At 43.4% G+C, this 15180-nt stretch overlaps 1 protein-coding gene across 1 annotated transcript; it reads right to left on the bottom strand.

Annotated features, from left to right (window-relative positions):
* Positions 1–643: 643 nt before the first annotated feature.
* Positions 644–14521, bottom strand: LOC102931430 (E3 ubiquitin-protein ligase TRIM41-like). The gene is made up of 5 exons (XM_043551770.1): positions 14096–14521; positions 9667–9689; positions 6885–6995; positions 2737–2798; positions 644–1957 (listed from the first exon to the last, which is right to left on the bottom strand). The coding sequence occupies exons 1-5, from the start codon at positions 14519–14521 to the stop codon at positions 1401–1403; spliced, it is 1179 nt and encodes a 392-aa protein (XP_043407705.1). The 3' UTR covers positions 644–1400.
* Positions 14522–15180: the final 659 nt, after the last annotated feature.

The following is a 15180-nucleotide window of genomic DNA, read 5'->3' as shown; positions in this document are numbered from 1 at the left end:
ACTGAATTATTTCAGCAGAAAAACAAAATACTCTGATGGGGGCATGCCACCATGACTGAGTCTGTTCAATTGTTCTACAACTATCTCTGATTACATTGGGACTGTCCAGTAGGAAAAGAGTCTCCACTGATCTGACTCATGACTGTGTCTTTACGTTCAGATGTAATAGAGTGCATCAACATTAACATGTTCTCTGAAGGACTTTTCTATGATGCCATGCTAATCCAGGCAGATCCCATCTCTGTGTGCTGTCTGTTTCTACAGGCAGAATCCTAGCTGTTGGACCTCATATGTTACCAGAGCCTTCCACTCAGTGATCACGGTGAATTTTATCCCAGACAAGTGAAATATTCTCCCGTGAATTGTAATTACCTCCAAAATAATATCTGATATCTCAGTCTCTCTTCTGGATTTCTTACCATTGAACATAGCGTCTCTCCTGTATTTCTCATGATGACATTTCCTGAGATCACAAACAGGACAGCAGGACTTTCAAACGTTTGTTTTTATTTGAAGTTCATTTGGACAAAAAGTGTACAAGCTCCTGTTTCTGATACTGGTCACAAAAGATGCGCTCTGCAGCAAACCAGAATTTTTGTATTTTTTTTTTTAAATCTTGTTCAAATTCAAAAAATGCTGCCCCCAATTGCCAGCAGCAATGATGCTGAAGAGGTTGATCACAATGGCTGAATTTGGCCCCCTATGTTTATATTATGCCATGCCTTGTGGGGGGGGGGTATAGGGGGAAGGAGTTATTGTCAGCTGAAAGTGAAGTGGAGCTCTCTGGATCTTAAAGCATGAGCCACAACTGCCTGAGCTATGAGACCCAGCTCTGTTAGCTAAGGATGTAACAGGATCATCAATCTCTCCTGCTACTGCTAGAAGTGGACAGAGCACCATGCTGAATGGGGGTGGGTGACAGTCAGAGTCAGACATGCCAGCTACTAAAAGGCAGAGTGTTTATTGAACTGCCAGAACTTATTTTGACATTAAGATCTGTTGCAGTGATACAGACAAAGCAAAGTACAGTGAAGATAAAATTGGCTCAAAGAAGGATTTTCTTTCCTAATTTCTCCCTTAAAACATTTTCTATTCCTTTCTGCATGAGACTTACATTTATTCCATATTGGTTTCCCCTTCTCCAATGCATGTTAAGGTTTGTGTATTTTGTTCTGAAGGGTAATTGACCCTCCCCTCCTATCTCCTTAGCCAGCTTCACCTCTCCACTCCCAAACATCTTCTCTGTAGGTTTTCCCCGCTCCAAACTCCACCTTCACACTCCCCACAGCACCTTCTCTCCCTGGGCTCCACCTCTCTCTCATTTTCTGCCACTGAAGGCTGCTAGAGTCCTCCACCCTTGTGACGTTCTTGAGAGTCATTGGGATATTTTCCCCCATGTCTCAGGGACACATTGTGATATGTGATGGCCCACACAAGTATGAGAAAGATGTGTACATTCCTCTTTCCCCAACTGAGAAGAAAGGGCGGATTTTGTCCCCAGAGAAAGAGGCCGGTGGGAAAGTGAAGATCAGGGCCTCATTATCAACATCAAAAAATGTCACCTGCCCCCGTTCGTAGTCCAGACAGACCCGCATCCTCCTGGGTTTATCAGGAAGAGGGAGGTGGGTCCCCTCAGGGGAAGTGTAAGCTACCAACCACCCTGCCCCACTCCGCCGCAAAGCCCAGAAGCCCTGCTCAGGGCTAACACTGATCCTTCCCTTCCTGTTCACAGACTCTCTGGCAACCCCCAAAACCCAGCTTCTTGCTTCCCCCACCTCCACCTCCCAGCAATGTCTCCCTGAGGTGAATCCCTCACAACCCAGTACAAAGGGATCATTGTCAAATCTCTCCAGATTGTTGGGCAGATTCTGCCGTGTGAATCCCCATCTCACACTTTTCTGATCCTCAGACATCACAAGTCGGGGATGAGCCGTGTCTGGATCCAGAGTCACATTCACTGGGGAGAGAGAGAATCAGACCATTAGAGGCAGAGCTCAGCCCTGGGGGGAGGCTGGGGGGCCATTTCTCATACTCCCCAACAGCTCTGTTCCAACTGGGACACTCTCTGATTTTCTGCCTCTGTCGCAGGGAGCTGCCTCCCTGGTGGGCTGGGCAGGGATCTCACTGCAGCTCCCATCCCACAATCACTAGGGGTACTGTTGTAGCTGCTGCTATGAGTGCAGAACCCTTCCAAGCTGCTCCTTATTCCCCCTGTGGGGCTGCTACACTCCTAGCTGCAGAGACAGAGCTGGGAGGTAGCAGAGCTGGAGTTGCCTGCAATGTTCAGTGAAGCCACCAGCGATACCTGGGGCAGGGAAAACAGCCGAGGAAGTGGCACAGGGGAGAGATCCTTTCCCCACCCCAGAAAGCAGTGACCCCAAGCTCCTCTCCCTATCCTAAGGAAAAGAGAGAGCAGGAAGAGAGAGCAGGAGAGTCCAGGAAGGGATAGAAGGATGTAGCAGACCTGAGAAGCAAGACTCTGTGCTCATTTACCCCAGTGCTCTGTCAGAAGCAGAGGGACAGAGTTAAGGTTGTTTGTATGCTAGTTGAGTCTGTTATTGTGGGAATTTAACTGATGATTGCCTTAGATTTAATTTTTTATGTTTTCTTTTTAATTTCAGTGGGGTGTTTTGCTCTGTTTAAGTTTAATTTGTATTTGGGGAATTTATAAATTAATTAGGATTTTTGTGAGAATTTTACCAGATTTTGAAGAGAAAAATCCACATGAGGACTTACCTTTCTCATCTGGTCCCATAGACTGAAATATTTTTTTCTCTAATTCAGATGTCAGATTATCCAGAGAAAAAAGTGGTGACAGAAATTAGATGTTATGATGATACATTTGTAATTATATCCCCCCTATTAATTAACAAACTTGTCTTTTGGAGGCCCATAGATAGGAGCATAGAAAGAAACAGACAGAGACTGAGAAATGAAGAAAGACACAAATTTTTTTCTAGTGAGGCCAGATTAAAATTAAACAATTTTTCTATTCTATTTCCCCATTCATCCTAGCATCCCATAGATTTAAAATGCCAGAGGGGCCCATTAGGATGATGCCCAGTGATTTCCACTTGGGGTTTAATAACTTGTGGCTGAACTAGAGCATTCTCTCTTCTGCTGATGGAGAACGCACCCCACCCCCATGTTAAATTGTTCCACTGAGGAAGAACATTGGATTATTTTTAGAGCTGTCAAAAGATTAAAAAAATTAATCGCAATTAATCGTGAGATTAAAAAAAAAATCGCAATTCATCTCAGTTTTAATCACACTGTTAAATAATAACAGAATACTATTTATTTAAATATTTTTGGATGTTTTCTACATTTTCAAATATCCTGATTTCAGTTACAACACAGAATACAAAGTGCACAGTTCAATTCACCTCATACAAGTACTGTAGTTCAATCTCTTTATGGTGAATTGAAAAATACTATTTCTTTTATCTTTTTACAGTGCAAATATTTGTAATAAAAATAATAATATAAAGTGAGCACTGTACACTTTGTATTCTGTGTTGTAATTGAAATCAATTGACAGAACAAGGAGTAATGGTCTCAAGTTGCAGTGGAGGAGGTTTAGGTTGGATATTAGGAAAACCTTTTTCACTAGGAGGGTGGTGAAGCACTGGAATGGGTTATCTAGGGAGGTGGTGGAATCTCCTTCCTTTGAGGTTTTTAAGGTCAGGCTCGACAAAGCCCTGGCTAGGATGATTTAGTTGGGGATTGGTCCTGCTTTGAGCAGGGGGTTGGACTAGATGACCTCCTGAGGTCCCTTCCAACCCTGCTGTTCTATGATTCGAAAATGTAGAAAAACAACAAAAAATATTTATAATAAATTTAAAGTGGTATTCTATTACTGTTTAACAGCGATTAAAAGCTGCAATTAATCACAATTAATTTTTAATCAAGTTAACTCAAAACAAATTAATCCCTTGAGTTAACTACGATTAATTGACAGCCCTAATTATTTTACAATTATGTCTTATTTTGCTTTATCGCTAGTTATTTGTTAATATAGCAGAAGTGAAGCACGGCATGTTACAAACAGAGAGAAGCAGATAGGGACAAAATACACAGAGAGACTCTGGAGCAAAAATGGAGACAGCTTTGGTGAGGGGAAGCATGGCCCAGTGGTTAGGGCAAGAGCCTTGGACTTGGGAGATCTAGGTTTAATTCTCTGCTTCGCCCTAGACTTCCTGTGTAGCCTTGGGCCACTATGGGTACATGTGCACTGCAAATTAAGGTATAACTGTAGCGTGAGTAGGCTAGCTAACATGGACAACAACAGTAATTAAGATGTGGTCGCATGAACTTCAGCACGGGCTCCCCACCCAGTACAAGCCTGCTAGGTATGTACTCAGATTGCTGGTCCATGGTGCTGTGTTTTCACTGCTATTGTTACCTGCGCTTGGCAGATTAAGGGCTCATGGTGCAGCAATGCACACTACAGGGGTGTAATTTCTAAAGTGAACTAATGTGTGTTGCACAATAACTGGTGTGTGCAGACCCTGCTGGTGCATACTAAATGTTCCCTAGTGTGCTTCAAACTGCACTACATTAGAGTTCTCTAGGGAGCGTTTAGTATGCACCAGCAGGGTCTGCATGGACCAATTAGTGCACAACACAGCATTGGTGTGTTTTAGAAATCACAGTCCCCTTCTTCGCATTGCTGCACCATGTAGACATGCCCTGAAGCTAGCACAGATATGCCTGCCCACGCTATAGTTCCACCTTAGTTTGTGGTGTAACCATACCCTTAGTCACTCTGTGTCTCAGTTCCCCATCTGTACAGAAGAAGATAATAGCGCTTTCCTATCTCACAGGAGTGCTGTGAGGATAGATACACTGAACTGTGAGGGGCTCAGATACTAGGATCATGGGGGACAAACAAGTGTTAACTACCCTGACTGGAGTAGTTAACATAAGAACAGCCATACTGGGTCATACCAAAGTTCCATCTAGTCCAGTTTCCTGTCTTATGACAATGGCCAATGCCAGGTGCTTCAGAAGGAATGAACAGAAGAGGTAATCATCAAGTGATCCATCCCCTGGTGGCCCATTCCCAGCTTCTGGCAAACAGAGGTTAGGAACACAATCCCTGCCCATCCTGGCTAATACCCTTTGATAGACCTATCCTCCATGAATTTATCTAGTTCTTTTTTGAACCCTGTTATGGTCTTGGCTTCACAACATCCTCTGGCAAAGAGTTCCACAGGTTGACTGTGCGTTGTGTGAAGAAATACTTCCTTTTGTTTGTTTTAAACCTGCTGCCTATTAATTTCTTTTGGTGACTCCTAGTTCTTGTGTTATAAGAAGGAGTAAATAACACTTCCTTATTTACTTTCTCCACATCAGTCAAGATTTTATAGACCTCAGTCATATCCCCCCTTCGTTGTTTCTTTCCAAGCTGAAAAGTCCCAGTCTTATTAATCTCTCCTCATACGGAAGCTGTTCCATACCCCTAATAATTTTTGTTGCCCTTTTCTGAACCTTTTCCAATCCCAATATATCTTTTTTGCAATGGGGCAACCAAATCTGCATGCAGTATTCAAGATGTGGGTGTATCATGGATTTATAAAGAGGCAATATGATATTTTCTGTCCTATTATCTTTCCCTTTCTTAATGATTCCCAACATTTTGTTTGCTTTTTTGATTGCCGCTGCACATTCATAGAATCATAGAATATCAGGGTTGGAAGGGACCTCAGGAGGTCATCTAGTCCAACCCCCTGCTCAAAGCAGGACCAACCCCCAACTAAATCATCCCAGCCAGGGCTTTGTCAAGCCTGACCTTAAAAACCTCAAATGAAGGAGATTCCACCACCTCCCTATGTAACGCATTCCAGTGCTTCACCACCCTCCTAGTGAAAAAGGTTTTCCTAATATCCAACCTATATCCTAATATCCAACACTGAGTGGATGTTTTCAGGGAACTATCCACAATGCCTCCAAGATCTCTTTCTTGTGTGGTAACAGCTAATTTAGACTCCATCATTAGATTCTAACCTGTTAGAATCACCATTATATACTGTGAATATATAATCCAGCTTCTTTCCAAATAAAGAACAGAAATATTTACTGAATACATCTTCCTTGTCTGTATCATAGAATTATAGAAATGTAAGTCAGGAACGGACTCAAGAAGTCATATTGTGCTGAGGAAAAATTAAGCAATAGACCATTCCTGAGAAGTGTTTGTCTAACATGTTCTTAAAAACCTTCCAGTGTTGGAGATTCCACAACCTCCCTAGGTAACCTGTTCCAGTACTTATCATGAAGTATTTTACCATCTCCATTTGGTTATAGACTTACACCATTGTTATGAACCCATTTGTTCCTACTTTTTTTTTTAAATCCTCCGTATTGTCATTAACCCTAATGGTCATAGATTTTTCATGAATATTTGTAGCTTCCCTTATCAATTGACTGCATCTCTCAACTAATTTAAAATCACTGATATCAAGTTCCTTCCCCCATCCCATTTATTATATGCTCTTTTCTTTAACTTGTTGCTTTCACTTGACCTCTTAAAAGGATCTTTTCTTTTTAAGCTCATGACATTATAACCAACATTCTTTAAGGGCTTCTCTACACGGAATTAGAACACATTGAAATGACTGACACACACAATTCAAACCCTTAACATGCACTAAATCTCCATTAGCTGCACAGTCTGTACTACAATTTCATGATATTATCATCCCTGATTTAAAGATGTGGGCATCAAGATTCCAAGGTTTCAAGATTCGGCACAGAGAGGCTAAGGTCCAAAATTTCCAGCATAATTTCTAAAGAGGAGATCTTGCTAACTTGTATGTGTGCCTAACTTTAAGTACATGAGTAGTCCCACTGAATCCTTCTAGCCCCCCTTCTCAGTACCTTTGAATTTCCTCTGAGTCTCCATTAGAGCATCACTTTGGTTATAAGTATTGAGGCTCTCAGCCAGTTCAGGAGAAATCTCCACTTGGTGCTGGAGCTTCACCTCCATACGCCTAGAGAAAATAGTAAGATTGTTATTCAAGTTAGGGAAAGTTATTGGCCTAAGGAGCCTAGAGAATGAATTACTTTGTTTATGCCACCCTCAGAGCACATGTAGCTCAGGCAATGACAGTGTAAGCTTCCCCCCATGGTGTCCCATCATGGTGCTTCAACCTTACCCAGGAGAATCCAGGTATAGGGATAAGAAAGAAAAGGAGTACTTGTGGCACCTTAGAGACTAACAAATTTATTTGAGCATAAGCTTTTGTGAGCTACAGCTCACTTCATCGGACGCATTCAGTGGAAAATACAGTGGGGAGATTTATATACATAGAGAACATGAAACAATGGGTGTTACCATACACACTGTAACCAGAGTGATCACTTAAGGTGAGCTATTACCAGCAGGAGAACGGGGGAGACAGGGGGGACCTTTTGTAGTGATAATCAAGGTGGGCCATTTCCAGCAGTTAACAAGAAGGTCTGAGGAACGGGGGGTGTGGTCTGGATGAAAGCTTGAGGCATGTAGGTAGGAATAGCGGTCAGTAGGTTTCCGGTATAGGGTGGTATACTGTGGGGCCATGTGGGTACCCATAGCAGTGCCGCTGATTTGAAGGTATACATTGTCCCCAAATGTGAAATAGTTATGGGTGAGGACAAAGTCACAAAGTTCAGCCACCAGGTTTGCCGTGACATTATCGGGGATATTGTTCCTGACGGCTTGTAGTCCATCTTTGTGTGGAATGTTGGTGTAGAGGGCTTCTACATCCATAGTGGCCAGGATGGTGTTTTCAGGAAGATCACCGATGGCTGACTTAGAACAACGCTTCCTCAGCTCTCGTCCCCTAATGCCCCTACTCTACTTGCGCTACATTGATGCCATCTTCATCATCTGGACCCATGGAAAAGAAGCCCTTGAGGAATTCCACCATGATTTCAACTATTTCCATCCCACCATCAACCTCAGCCTGGACCAGTCCACACAAGAGACCCACTTCCTGGACACTATGGTGCTAATAAGCGATGGTCACGAAAACACCACCCTATACCGGAATATTGTCTACAGCCAAGCTCTACGATACAACCGCATTTGCTCCAACCCCTCAGACAGAGACAAACACCTACAAGATCTCTGTCAAGCATTCTTACAACTACAATACCCACCTGCTGAAGTGAAGAAACAGATTGACAGAGCCAGAAGAGTACCCAGAAGTCACCTACTACAGGACAGGCCCAACAAAGAAAATAACAGAACGCCACTAGCCATCACCTTCAGCCCCCAACTAAAAGTTCTCCAACGCATCATCAAGGATCTACAACCTATCCTGAAGGACGATCCATCACTCTCACAGATCTTGGGAGTCAGGCCAGTCCTTGCTTACAGACAGCCCCCCAACCTGAAGCAAATACTCACCAGCAACCACACCACACAACAGAACCACTAACCCAGGAACCTATCCTTGCAACAAAATCCGTTGCTCACTGTGTCCACATATCTATTCAGGGGACACCATCATAGGGCCTAATCACATCAGCCACAATATCAGAGGCTCGTTCACCTGCACATCTACCAATGTGATATATGCTATCATGTACCAGCAATGCCCCTCTGCCATGTACATTGGTCAAACTGGACAGTCTCTACATAAAAGAATAAATGGACACAAATCAGTCGTCAAGAATTATAACATTCAAAAACCAGTTGGAGAACACTTCAGTCTCTCTGGTCACTTGATTACAGACCTAAAAGTGGCAATACTTCAACAAAAAAACTTCAAAAACAGACTCCAACGAGAGACTGCTGAATTGGAATTAATTTGCAAACTGGATACAATTAACTCAGGCTTGAATAGAGACTGGGAGTGGATGGGTCATTACACAAAGTAAAACTATTTCCCCATGTTTATCCCCCCCCCCCCCCCCATTCCTCAGACGTTCTTGTCAACTGCTGGAAATAGCCCACCTTGATTATCACTACAAAAGGTCCGTCCCCCCCCGCACTCTCCTGCTGGTAATAGCTCACCTTAAGTGACCACTCTGGTTACAGTGTGTATGGTAACACCCATTGTTTCATGTTCTCTATGTATATAAATCTCCCCACTGTATTTTCCACTGAATGCGTCTGATGAAGTGAGCTGTAGCTCACGAAAGCTTATGCTCAAATAAATTTGTTAGTCTCTAAGGTGCCACAAGTACTCTTTTTTTTTTGCGAATACAGACTAACACGGCTGCTACTCTGAAACCAGGGATAAGAAAGAAATTCAGTCTCCAAAGCCAATTTACTTTTGAGCTCTGTGTTTTTCTGAACAATATGAGAGGACCTCTTCACAGGCAGCAAAGATAATTTGTTGCCTATTTCCCCCTTTTATCCTTAAAAATCTCTCACTCTCTGTTATCATATTTCTGGTACTCTTTTTTCTGTGGACACCTGCCCACCGGGAACTGGAGTAAGACCCCTGACTCTGCTCCCTAGTATACTTCACAATTCTCTGAACACTCATCAGATGGTAAACATTCTGGATCCCTGCTGACTTTGGCAGAATCCAGTGGCCTAGAGGTGAAAAGCCCATATTCCATCCCTGGAATCCCAAGGAAAACAGGCCTCCAAGGATGAACTTTACTGGGAAAATATTTCAGGTTAATAACTCTTTCCATCCTATTGAAATTTGAGGAGATGACACCTACGTGCTCAAGATGCTGCTGTCCTCCTAGAGGAGAGAGAAAGAGAGGGGGAAGCTCAATACACATGTTGTAGTTAGCAAAAATTTAGTTCTTAAAATCAGATCTTTGTGATTATTGTTATGGTAAAGATTTTTTTATGGATGGATACAGTGCTCTGAGTCTCTCAAGGCATCATGAAAAGTGCAGAGTTAAAGTCGTTTGTGTTTGCTGTGACTTTCCAGACTCTGAGTAGCTTCTTTACATTTAACACTGTATTTCTGGTTGTTTAATGTTTTTGTTTGTTTCTCACTTACAATGTTTTTGAAGGATTTTTACTCTTAATTGAGAAATCTGTAATATCAACTATGACTTCACCTTAACACATATGTTTGTCTGAGGATCATTGGTTGAATAAATAATGAAGTCTGGTAGAAGGTCAGATCTTCATCGTAACTCTCATTGTCTTTTCTATTTGGTGATTTTATCCATGAAAAGAGTATAATTGATTTCAGGCTGTAGCAGTCTATTTCACATTTGGAGCAGAAATTGGTGATGTGGAGCCAGGTATTTTGGGGATGTAATTTATTTACCAAATGTACACAAGCCCCGTTTCTTCAAGCTCAGGTGGTGACAGGCTATATCTACACTTAAAATGCTACAGTGGCACAGCTGCAGCTCTGCAGCTGCACTGATGTAGTGCTTCAGTGTAGACATTTACTACAGCAATGGAAGGCTTTCTCCTGTCACTGTTGTTAATCCACCTCCCTGAGAGGTGGTAGCTAGGTTGATGGAAGAATTCTTACATCGATCTAGCACTGTCTACACAGGGGGTTAGGTCAGCTGTGGATTTTTCACACTCCTGAGAGACGTAGCTATGCCAGTGTAACTTTTCAGGTGTGGACCAGTCCACAGAATGTGCACAGACACCTCCCTTTAGAAAGACAAAGACAACTCTGGCCTGCCTCCATCAGTAGTTTTCCTTGCCTTTCTCTCTTTCGGGCCTCACATGAGACTCAGCCAAACTTTAGCTATGTCTACACTACAGAGTCTATCCTGGCATAGCCCCCTCGTGTAGACTCAGCGTACAATGACAGAAGCAGTTTTTCCACCAATGTATGAATAACACCTCCCTGAACAACATTAGCTATGCTGACAGAAGCACTCTTCTGTCAGCATAGCTGTATGTACACAGGAGACTTGTTGACATAGGTATGTTGGCTAAGGCTGTTGCCCTGGATTTGAAAGAGGGGATGTTCCCCAGTATGTGATCAAGCTAATTGGAACCATATTATGTGCATTCAGCCACCATGAATTAATAAAATGTAGTTAAGGGTTAATTTGAAAGCAGGCTTTTAGAGGCAAGGTCAAAGGAGAGGAGAAAAAAGTAAATAACTGAGACTGAAAGTAGATAAGTGGATGGAAGACCTTGAGTCTGGGCACCTCTGATATTAGAAGTTTATCGAAAGCTAGGAAAAGTGATGATCTCTTAGGGGTCATTATGACCTATGTGTTTTGTAGAAGTTACTTATAAAAAGTCTAGATAATAGAGTGTACTTTGGAGGAGTCCTCTGAAGCCATCTTAAGAGAGATGTTTTTCCTGACACATTTACTCCTTGGAGCGTGAGCAACTGGCCACTGCATATCAGCTGTTAATTACTCAATACCGTTCCAGATTGTAGGTAAGTATTTGGATGTTCTAAACCTATTGCTTATGTCAGTGCTCAAGTCTAATAAACTGCAATTTTAGATAGAACACACTTACTTGCATTAATATTTCATCACACGGAATTGCTGTGTTCCTACTGATTTATTCCTGACAATGCCTGGAGTGAAATAGTTAAGTTACCCCTGCTATGGGTTCTGAAAACCCTGGGTAGCAAGGGGGAGTGGGTTTTTTCACATCCCTGATTGACATAGCTATCTGGTATAAATTTTAAGTGTAAACCAGTGCTTAACTCACACTAATTTTATCTCAACCACATAAGGAAAGTCCGAGTCTCAGGTTTGGTCTCCCTTAAAAGTTATGTGTGCATAGATGTGTCAGCTGGGGAATGAAAGAAAAACCACACCCCTAACCAACACAGCTATGCCGATAAACCCCCAGTGTAGACACAGCTATGCTGATAGAGTGCTTCTCTCAAAGTAGCCAATGTGTTGGGGAGGTGGCATTCCTACGCTGGCAGAAAAACTCCTTCTACACCAGGGGGCTCTGCTGGCATAGGTATGCTGATATTGCTATGCCAGCATAAACTCTGTAGTATAGACATAGCCCTAAACTCCTTCTCTGGGGCCACATGGCCTTTTCTTTACACCCACTCTGGGCAGCTTTACAATACAAAGAAGCCTCAAAAGTGTTTACTGTGTGAGCTTGCCCACATGGGGAAGTTAATCTGGAGTAATGTAGGCTGTGAATTTAAAGTGCAATAGATATTCGAATAGCATCCTGGGTGGATATTCCTATTCTGGAATAAGAGTGCCTTTTTCTGGTTTAGCTTAATCCACTCTTATTCTAGAAGAAGTATGTCTGTACATGAAATTATTCTGATATTGCACTTTAAATCCACATCCTATCTACGTACCTTAATCTGAATTAACTTTTAAGCGTAGACAAGGCCTCTGAGTTAACTGCTCAATCTCACTAACAACCTCCTGAGTGTGGTTATTGTGTGGCACATTAACCTTTAGTACAGGGAGTTTTGTCCTGAATGCTGATACAGAGGTTTGGAAGGATTAGATTTTTATTGGTAAATATTGATTTCACTGTACACACGCAAACTACAAAAAATATTTCCATCAATAATAATTGACATTTAGATATAGGCAAAGTAAGAAAAATGCTGCTTGAGAACTTATTTTATTTTAGAATATTACTTTGTATATTTTGACATGTGATGTTGAAAATTTGTATTTGAATGGTTATAATGCTTTAAATTTTTGAATCTACATGTCAATTGTCATTAAATAATTCTTGTCTAACCTTCCATTGTTTGATCACTCTATCATTCCCAAAACTCTGAAAATTGAAATTAAAAAATTAAAAATTATTAAAACAATATTTTGCACAACCGTGAAAATGTAAGTCGATAATAGAAAAATACTTGAAAATAAACACTGAAATTACAAAATAATAAAAATTGAATTCTGCCAAGCCTAGTTATACTTCAGAGATCTCCAGTCAGCAAGCTATTAGCACCAATGACCCTCTAACAGACAGGACAGGACAGGACCATATATTTTCAAATTTATCTCCAAGTTATCTGTTAGCAGTGTTTTGTTTGAGGAGGTAAAATTCAATGGATCGTCTTCCCTGCTGTGTTTTCTACTTGTGCCATTTCCCACAGGTCTCTGACATTAATCTACATGCCCATGGGTGGCGGGTGAAGCTTCCCCTTGGGGAGTTTAGCCCCCTCTCCCGCCTCTTCCAGCGGAGGCCCTGTCTCTTCCGGCTGAGGCCTGCCGGCTGCTCTCAGCCCCCCAGTGTCCCCAGCTGGAACAGGAGGGGAGCTGGAAGCTCGGCCCCTCCCCTCCATGGCCCCGGTCAGGGGCTAAGAGCTCAGTTAGGGCTACTGGGAGGGGGCTGAGAGTTCAGCCCCAGCTGGGGTCGAGCTCTCAGCCCTGCCTGGGACTGTGGCAGAGCTCTCTCTGCCCTGGCTGGAGCGCTGAGCCCAGAGCCCTGCCCTCATTCCGCCCCTTCCACCCACGGTCCTGCCCATGTCCCCACCCCATTCCATCCCTTCCCTGCAGCCCCGCCCTTGTTTCGCCCATGGCCCCACTCCGGTTCCGCTGCTTCCCCCACAGCCCTGCCCCCATTCCACCCCCACTCCACCTTTCCCCCCCAAAGGACCGCCCCCACACTTGCTCCTTTCTGCCCCCTCCCCACGCTGCGGCCCTGAGACTGGAAAAACTCTGTGGGCTGCGGCGGAGAGCAAGAGCTCCTCCAGCGCCAGGGCTGTGGTGGGGGAGATTTTTCTGGGGGCCCCAAACTGGCTGCCACTGGCCCCCCTCCCACCCATGACATGAGGTTTGGGGAGGCTTATCCTCTCCCAGCCTCCATTACACGCCATCCATGTACACGCCTGAGGCAGGAGAGTGGTGGATACTGTTGTTCTCTTCCATCTCAATGCCCTGTCTGTCTAAGTAGGAACATTCCTTGCATTCATGGCCTGGTAGATCATGTGCTGATCATGATCTTTAGAGGACAAGTGCCACCCATTTACCTGCAGGGACTGCTGAGCATAGTTAACTGTAGGGTGCTGACAATCTAGGGTGGCAGGGCTGAAAAGAGGTCAGTCCATAATTCAGGACTATGGACGGAGCCAGCTTCCAGGAGAAGAAATCTGTGAAACTGGGAGAATCTGGTGTTTCTGAGAAATACTCAAGAGAAATTTCACCTCCTTGGGGGGAAAAGTATATCATTAAAAGGTTAAATCAGCCAAGCTCATTTGTTTCCTACCTTGTCCTTCTCGGCAGAATCCTTTATGGGAACCACAGCGTGAGCTCTGTGTTCCTTGGACTCTCTGCAGATCACACAAATGGCTTCTCTGTCATCCTCACAGAACAACTTCAGCTTTTCCTTGTGTCTTGCACATAGATTCACTTTTTGTTCTCTCTCTGCTTCAAAATGCAAGTGTTTAACTTGCTCTACTCTATTTGCCAGCTGCCAGTTCAGCTGGAAATTCTGTCTCTGGATCTGGGCTCTGCAGCTGGGGCAGCACAAAGGGTCACAGTCCCCCTCTGTGCATTTCTCACTGTGCTTAGTGATGCAGGCGAGGCAGAAGTTGTGCCCACAGTCTAAAGTCACAGGCTCCGTCAGGTACTCCAGGCAAATAGGACGTACGGCTTCATCTTGCACCCTCCCTGCTGAAGTTCTTGAGGCCATGTCTGCTGGACTCACCGGTGTTTTGCTGATTGCTTATTTTTAGTCTGTATGGGGAAGACAGAATGAGAAAAAAATCAGTGAGAAGTAAAGGGGGGAAATGAAGAGTAAATGGCTAGGGGAAGGTATGGAAACACACTGTGAGAATGGAGAAAGGACAGCAGAGGAGATGAGTACTCCAGACAGGCTTTGGACGGGGTAGACATATTGTAAGTTATTTGTACTCCCAGGTACAGGCCATGGTGAGCTAACTCTGATATTGGACTTGCTCTATTACTCTAGCTAACAGCACTTTTCCTCTAGATGCCCTCCTTCAGTTCACATTTGACTGAGTGATTTCTGTTCTTTTGCTTCTGCTCTTTAAGACTTTGGCCAGACCATGTGGAGGATCAGGGATTTATTCACTTTTTAAAAGCCACACACCTTGCAAATAATCATTCTGTTACAATCAGTGACCCAGGAGGTGGCTCTGCTTTACCCTGGCTTGACCACACCCATTGGGCCAGAGAGTCTGGGTCTGTCAGTGATTCATAGTCCATAGCGAGGTGACGGTGAGGAATTTATACAGAGAAGAATCCATTCTGCCTTACTTCAAAGAACAGCAGACAGGTATATTAGAATTCAATCACCTAGACTGGTGAGGATTGAAGGCCGTAAAAATC

The sequence above is a fragment of the Chelonia mydas genome, chromosome 7 (genome assembly GCF_015237465.2).
Source record: "Chelonia mydas isolate rCheMyd1 chromosome 7, rCheMyd1.pri.v2, whole genome shotgun sequence".
Taxonomy (NCBI): Eukaryota; Metazoa; Chordata; order Testudines; family Cheloniidae; genus Chelonia; species Chelonia mydas.
The sequence above is the reverse complement of the archived record's forward strand: the minus strand, read 5'-3'. Positions and strand labels throughout refer to the sequence as shown.